Source organism: Chlorocebus sabaeus, chromosome 26, assembly GCF_047675955.1.
Source record: "Chlorocebus sabaeus isolate Y175 chromosome 26, mChlSab1.0.hap1, whole genome shotgun sequence".
Taxonomy (NCBI): Eukaryota; Metazoa; Chordata; class Mammalia; order Primates; family Cercopithecidae; genus Chlorocebus; species Chlorocebus sabaeus.
Window position 1 is genome coordinate 19,620,849 of NC_132929.1, and position 7,546 is coordinate 19,628,394.

At 50.2% G+C, this 7,546-nt stretch overlaps 1 protein-coding gene and 1 long non-coding RNA gene across 3 annotated transcripts; one reads left to right on the forward strand and one right to left on the reverse strand.

Annotated features, from left to right (window-relative positions):
- Nucleotides 1-68: 68 nt before the first annotated feature.
- On the reverse strand, nucleotides 69-4,464 carry ELL3 (elongation factor for RNA polymerase II 3). Of its 2 annotated transcripts, XM_008016816.3 has the most exons (11): nucleotides 4,233-4,464; nucleotides 3,972-4,007; nucleotides 3,505-3,617; nucleotides 3,191-3,392; nucleotides 2,998-3,083; nucleotides 2,779-2,854; nucleotides 2,027-2,210; nucleotides 1,907-1,949; nucleotides 1,612-1,783; nucleotides 774-818; nucleotides 69-691 (listed from the first exon to the last, which is right to left on the reverse strand). In XM_008016816.3, the coding sequence occupies exons 1-11, from the start codon at nucleotides 4,362-4,364 to the stop codon at nucleotides 581-583; spliced, it is 1,200 nt and encodes a 399-aa protein (XP_008015007.2). In that variant the 5' UTR covers nucleotides 4,365-4,464; the 3' UTR covers nucleotides 69-580. The 2 variants fall into 2 exon arrangements, with proteins under 2 accessions (XP_008015007.2, XP_072868224.1); XM_073012123.1 differs by lacking the exons at nucleotides 3,972-4,007; nucleotides 4,233-4,464 and having other exon boundaries at nucleotides 3,505-3,963.
- Nucleotides 4,327-5,997, forward strand: LOC140710454 (uncharacterized). The gene is made up of 2 exons (XR_012091476.1): nucleotides 4,327-4,436; nucleotides 4,597-5,997. It is a non-coding gene; the product is annotated as an uncharacterized lncRNA (long non-coding RNA).
- Nucleotides 5,998-7,546: the final 1,549 nt, after the last annotated feature.

Below are 7,546 nucleotides of genomic sequence, written 5' to 3' on the forward strand. Positions count from 1 at the left end.
ATGAAGGCAGGGTTAAGAACCACCTGCCTTGGAAGATTTAAGGAAAACATATAAACTTGTACAAAGGATACAGAAGCAGTCAGTTTTAATTTTTTAGCCATGTTGGTAAAAAAGTTCATTTTCAGTACATGGGTAACACCCAGGCCCTTTCCCATTATATCTAGGTATGCTACAAGTTATTTTAGCTCTTACCAAAAGTTATTATTACTGTTTCCTTAGGGAGGCTAGTAGACTAAATTCACTTAGTTTGGTTTGTCTAATGTCTTCATCATCTTATCCTGAAGATAATGTCATTTCTCAGGACTTGAAAATGACTTGGCTGAACTAAAGGTAAAAAAGCCAAGCCTCTGTCACTTTTCCTAAACTCCTAGGCATAGCTATGGAGTCTTTGCACAGTGCCCACACCCCAAAAATTAACAATGAAAACCAAACCTCAGGAAGCTAGAGCAACTCTCTACTTGCCACCGCGGACTCCAGTGGTCAGCATAAGAAAAGCAGATAGTTGCATTCTATTTAGTTTACAGCTGCTTTGTTCCTTCGTGTTTCACTAAGCAGAGGCTCAAGAATTCCCTTGATAACTTCAGCTGCCCCTGTTCTTTTCCTCAAACTCCAGGATGAGACCTTTAATGTGGGACAATTTCTGGTGAAGGTACTCACAGCGACGCTTTTCTTCTCTGTAACCTGGGTACCGCTGCAGAGAAAAAGCATCCATGTCAAAAAGTAAAAATTCTCATTTCTACCTTGCTTGCTTCCATTCCCCGACTTTGTCTTACCTTCCTGAACTTTTTATATTCCTGGACTATCTTGTCTTCCAGCACCTGAAACAGAAAATACTAGCACTGAGTTCAACATTAAGAAATAAAGAGAGGGGTGGCCAGGCACGGTGGCTCACGCCTGTAATCCTAGCACTTTGGGTGGCCAAGGTGGGCAGATCATGAGGTCAGGAGATAGAGACCATCCTGGCTAAGACAGTGAAACCCATCTCTACTAAAAAATACAAAAAAATTAGCCAGGCGTGGTGGCAGGCGCCTGTAGTCCCAGCTACTTGGGAGGCTGAGGCAGGAGAATGGCGTGAACCCAGAAGGCGTAGCTTGCGGTGTGCCGAGATCGCGCCACTGCACTCCAGCCTGGGCGAAGTGACTCCCATCTCAGAAAAAAGAGAGGGGCCAGGTGCAGTAGCTCACACCTGTAATCCCAGCACTTTGGGAGGCTGAGGTGGGTGGATCACTTGAGGTCAGGAGTTCAAGACCAGCCTGGCCAACATGGTGAAACCCTGTCTCTACTAAAAATACAAAAATTAGCTGGGCATGGTGGCACATACCTATAATCCCAGCTATTCGGAAAGCCGAGGCATGAGAATTGCTTTAGCCTAAGAGGTGGAGGTTGCAGTGAGCCAAGACTGTGCCTGAGAGACAGAGCTAGACTGTCTCAAAAAAGAGAAGTAACTTCCCTTCTCATTCTACTGAATGATACAATGATACAGACTAATTTTTCCTTTCAAACAGGTTTCCTTGTCACTGCTTAGTCACTTTATGAACACAGGCATATGGGTGGTTAGCAGGGGGTTAATGGCCAGTAGAGTTGGAAAGCCAGGCTGGGTCCTGTCCTTACCTTGTATTCCGGAGTTCCTCGCTGAACTCTTTTAATCTCTGCTCCCAGCTCTATGAACCTTTGGCTTGCAGTCCCAACACGGGCATGCAGGATGCGGTATTCAGCATAATCTGTCTCAAAGTCCTGCTGATAGGCATGTTGCTGTTCTGCACTGCGGATGGCCCTGTATTGCCTGCCAGGAGCAGAGAGCTGTCACCTTTAATTTCATTGCCCCTGAAAAGCCCTCAGCTTCCAGGAAGTATATCTTAATATATGCACAAGGCTTCATGAAATTGGAAAAAGCAAGGGAACTCACAGGAGGTAGTCTGGTACATCTTCAGGGCTTGGGGATTCAGAATCTAGGAAGGAATCAAGAAAACACAAGTGATTGTAAGTCTTTTCCACTGGCATTTTTACCCTCCTTTCATTAACTCACCTTCTTGAACTGAGGAACTGCATTCTAATCTGGGGTCCATGTCTTCATCCTTATCTTCTTGCTCCCAATCTTCTCCCTCTTGTAAATCCTGATTGGTCAGGCCTTGTAGGGGGCTTGGCGCTAAAGGCAGAGTTCTGAACCTCTTTTCTTCTAGTTCTACAGTGGCCACAGGCACTGAACGTTTCTGTTGAGGAAAATATCTGTGTGACATAAATAGCCAAGAGCTTCCTAAATATGTTATTTTCTCAAGAATTCCTCCTAGGCTGGGCACAGTGACTCATACCTGTAATCCCAACCATTTCAGAGGCTGAGGTGGGGGAATCGCTTGAACACAAGATTTCAAGACTAGTCTGGGTAACATAGTGAGACCCTATCTCTGCAAAAAAATCAGAAAATGAGCCTGGTGTGGTGGCACACACCACCTGAGGAGGGAGAATCACCTGAGCCCAGGAGTTCAAGGCTGTGGTGAGCTGTGATCATACCACGACACCCTAGCCTGGGTGACAAGAGTGAGACTAAATTTAAAAAAAAAAAAAAAAAAAAGGATGGCTTGAACCCAGGAGTCTCCAGCCCGGGGAACAGAGAGACTTTGTCTCTAAAAAAATTCCTCCTATATAATGAGCTTCCAATTTCTAAGTTTTTGCTTGACTAAAAGTGCTCTTCAAAATAGTCTTTGCCACTGTTTCATTATATCAATGTTACAGAAAAAAAAAAAAAAAAAGAAAAGAAAAGCCCTTGCCATTATAACTTACCTTGTCCAGACGTTTCCGGCTGGCAGAGGAAGGCAGCGCCTGAACAGGTTCTCTGTTTGGAAGATGGGTCTGGTTTCTAGGATATTTTCAGGGAATGGGACAGATGAAGACCAGGGTAGGAGGTGGAACTGGATCTTTTATTACAACATTTAAGAGTGGAGATTAGAAAGGAAGACAATGCCAAAGCTTCCCATGTTAGTCCCACCCCGTCCCAAGTACCTCACTTCCCACTGTGCCATGTGCTCCCTTGAGGATCCTGGGAGTGACTGTCCTTGGTTGCTTGCCAGTGGATCTGACACTGACACCTGGTGGGGAAAGTGGCAGGAGCACTTGGTTCCCTGGAGTACTGGGATACCTTGGACTTCAGCCTTTGCCCCACCTTATCACAACTCCCTGCAGTTTCTGGCCTCACCTCCTCTAGTGCTATCTGTGGCTGTGATACTACATCTCCTTCAGAATAGTTTCCTGTGTTCTGCCAACTCTCAGGATGTCTGGCATCTGCAGGCAGGTTGTGTCCCTGAACTGATAATGGGGCTGGGATAGAATCCATGGCTGCCCAAATAATGAGGCGCTCCCTGAGTGAGCCCAGGCAGTGGAGGTGGTTAGACCCAGACCTGGAAAGGCGTGGTGGAAAAAAATAGGGGGGTGAGCTCTTAAGCACCTCTCCACATTTCCCTCCCCCACTTTCCACAAACCCTTTCTTGCCTGCTACCTGTTCCCCCTCACCTGACGAAGCGTTGGCACACAAGGTCTAAGCTACCACCAGCGCCCTCCTGGCAACACTGGGACACTATGAAGGAGAAGAGGCAGGACCAGCCAGGGCCTGGGAGCCTCAGATACTGGAGGTGGAAGGAGACGGTAAGCCCCATGAGGTCAGCCCCTCCCCCTCCTGCCGCCGCCACTCCTCCGGGAGCCAGCCTAAGTAAGACTAAGACGGGTCCCACAGGGCTTGTTAGCACACCAGGTGCAGCTGGGCCTGAGTTCCCCAGGAGGCTGAAACAGCACAGTCCCCTCAACCACAGCCCCCTGGGACAACCCCAGCAGCCTCCTCGCCCCATTTGGAGTTCAGTTCTCGGAAATACCTCAGACCGTGACCACTCGCAGCCTCCGGCCCCGACCGCACCTTCCACCTCCAGCCCACGTTTATGCTCCCTCGCCCTCACCTCGCTCACACACCCTGAGCTCGCACTTACCCCTCGGTGGCCTTGGAAAGCAATCACCGGCCGTACCTGCGGGGAGAGCGAAGATGTGACCATTGAGCGCAGGTGAAGCGGTATCCCCAGAATCCGGGGTCCGGAGCCCGGGATCACCTGCCTAGCCGGCTTCACTTGGAGAGGTGGGGAGGCCAGAGCTTGCGGATGCCGCTCCCTCTCCCTTGCACCTTCTCCAGGGTCGCCGGCTGAGGCCCAAGGTTCCCAGGGGCAGGGACTAGAGAAGAAGGGGGCCGGCCGTACCTGTTGCCGCTGACACTCTTGCAGCGCCCGCAGCGCAGCGTCGTTGAGCCTGAGCAGTAAGAGGCTGGTCCGGGGAGCTGGCGTGAAACAGAGCCGGCGCTGTCCACTCAGAGGCTCCTGGAGCTCCTCCATGGCGAAGAGTTCGAGTGCAAGCAGCACGGGGGCCACAGGCGAGGGCCACCACCGCCACCTCCTCTGTGCAAGGTTTGGCTGGCACACCCGGTAACCCACGTCTGCCCCACCCTCCGCCCGGAACCCGCCCCTGGCCCCACCTCCGGCCAGCACCACCCTGAGGTTTCCCAGCCGCGTGGGCGGCGCTTCGCTTTCCCGGGCCAACCCCCCGGACCTCGGCGCTCTCTTCTAGGATCTGCGTGAGTCGCTTTGGGCTATCGGAAGAGCTATCCCCATTTCTCGGGAGAAAGAGTCCGCGACCACTGTCTGACCTCTCACCCAGAGTCCCCAGTCCTACCTCAGTTTCCCCAGCGACCCTGAATTTGGAGTTGCTGTCTCTAAGTGAAAGCTGAAACTGCAACCCTTTGAGGGTTTCAGCCGCAGAGGGGCGGGAGAAAGGGCCTGATTGGTAGGCGGGCTCAGCGGTTCGCGCCCAGTTAGCCCCGAGCCTCGGAGACCAGAGGATGGCTGACCCGAAGGGGCACCCGAGACAGCGCTTGGGCTTTTTCCCGCCCGCCGTTCCACCGCGGATCTGAAACCGGTTTCTAACAGACTGGAGAGGTAATTGGGCACTGCGGTTGTGGTGGCAGCAGCGAAAGTTGGCTGTCACCGACTGGAGCGCCCCCCATTGGTGGGCAGGGATACGGGCGCAGGTAGTGGCAGGAAAGTTGCAGGGCAGAGAGCCAGAACCCAGTCCTAGGTCTCATCTCGTGGCCTAAACACACGTCAGAGTGGTGAGACCGCTCCCTGAGGAGGGCCAGGAGCTGCCATGAAGTCGCCAGGCATTCCAGAGGGCCAGATCCTGGTGCAGTGAGACCCCAGGACCAACCTCTGGCCAGCCCTTGGTGTTTCCACTTGTTCCTGTTTGATTATATTTCCCAAGAGCCTTAATGTTGTCCTGTTTCCTAACCAGGATCCCTCTGTTAAATCCCTGGACCTGCACAATCCCAGGGAACCTTAATGTCCTCCACCACAAATAAAATTACCTATACATTTGTAAAAACTCATCAAAAAAATACACATAATTTTTTTTTTTTTTTTTTTTTTTTTTGAGACGGAGTCTCGCTCTGTCGCCCAGGCTGGAGGGCAGTGGCGCGATCTCGGCTCACTGCAAGTTTCGCCTCCCAGGTTCACGCCATTCTCCTGCCTCAGCCTCCCGAGTAGCTGGGACCACAGGCACCCGCCACCACGCCCCACGCCCAGCTAATTTTTTGCATTTTTAGTAGAAACGGGGTTTCACCGTGTTAGCCAGGATGGTCTTGATTTCCTGACCTCGTGATCCGCCCGCCTCGCCCTCCCAAAGTGCTGGGATTAGAGGCGTGAGTCACCGTACCGGCCAATACACATAAAATTTGTATGTAAATTGTACTTCAATAAAGTTGATCTTTAAAATCTGTGCTATCTCTGTTTCTCTGTGACAATATCCTAATTTGATAAACAGTTGTGGTAATGGATAAAGCTGGTCTCTTAGCTGGGCATAGCAGTGCATGCCTGTAGTCCCAGCTACTCAGGAGGCTGAAGCAGGAGGATCGCTTGAATCCACCTTCAGGCCATGTTTTTGTCACCGCACTTCAGCCTGAGCGACAGAGAGAGACCCTGTCTCAAAAAGAGAGAAAAAAAAGGCCGGGCACACTAGCTTGTGCCTGTAATCCCGGCACTTTGGGAGGCTGAGGCGGGTGGATCACCTGAGGTCAGGAGTTTGAGACCAGCCTGGCCAACATGGTGAAACCCCGTCTGTACTAAAAATACAAAATTAACCGGGTGTGGTGGCACACGCTTGTAGTCCCAGCTACTTGGGAGGCTGAGACAGGAGAATCACTTGAACCCAGGAAGGCAGAAGCTGCAGTGAGCCAAGATCATGTCTCTGCACTCCAGCCTGAGTGAGACAGAGCAAGACTCCATCTCAAAAAAAAAAAAAAAGAGGCTGAGCGCAGTGGCTCATGCCTGTAATCCCAGCAGTTTAGGAGGCTGAGGCAGATGGATCACCTGAGCTCAGGACTTCGAGACCTCCCAGGGCAACATAGTGAAACCCCGTCTCTACTCAAACTACAAAAAAAATAACCAGGTATGGTGGCACACACCTGTGGTCCCAGCTACTTGGGAGGCTGAGGCAGGAGAATCGCTTGAGCCCCAGAGGCGAATGTTGCAGTGAGCTGAGATCACGCCACTCCACTCCAACTTAGGCTGGAGAAATACTCTATCTAAAAAAAAAAAGAAACCTGAGTTTTGCTCAATATGGGGACAGAGAGATAGGAGTCATGGTAGGGGAAATAGATTCAAGAAAAAGTTTTAAGATGGAAGAAATAGCATGTTCTATGTTGACGGAAATAATTTTTAGAACATCTCCAAAATTTTGATGGTGTAGGAGATTTACTGCAGTAGTGCCCTTGAATAGGTTTGAGGTCATGAGATCTATTCAGGATTGGCTTTAGGTAGGAGTGTGGGCAGTTCGTTTATGGTAACGGGCCACAAGCAGAGAAGGTGGGTGCAAGTGTAGAGGTTAGGCAGATGTGGTGGGAGTCTGAAAATTTTTTTCTGGTTGCTTCTATTTTTCTCAGTGAAGTAGGAAGCAACTGAGAGAAAGGATGAGGGAGGAGTGATTGGGGTTGAGGTGTGAACATAGTGTGAAACAGTTGCCTGTGTGAGTGAATAAGTTAGGAATGTGTCAAACACTAAGGACTGATGATAAATCTGAGGCTTAGAGAAGCAGAGCTTCTAAACCTGGGCCTACAGATCATAGAATTCAGGGAATTTGTGAACTTGGAAGGGAAAAAAATTACTTATTTATTTATTTTTGAGGCAGGTGTCCCTCTGTTGCCCAGGCTGGAGTGCAGTGACACAATCATAGTTCACTGCATCCTTGAACTCCTGGGCTCAAGCAGTCCACCCGCCTCAGCCTCCTTCACAGCTGTAACTACCGGAGTGTGCCACCATACCTAGCAAATTTTTTAAATTTTTTGTAGAGACAGGATCTTGCCATGTTGCCCAGGCTGGTCTCAAACTCCTGGCCTCAAGCGATCCTCCCACCTCAGCCTCCCAAAGTGCTGAGATTACATGCATGAGTCAGCATGCCCAGCCAAAATTACATCTGTATTTTCACTAACCTTTAACAGAAATTTAGCATCTCCTTTAATTATGAATGT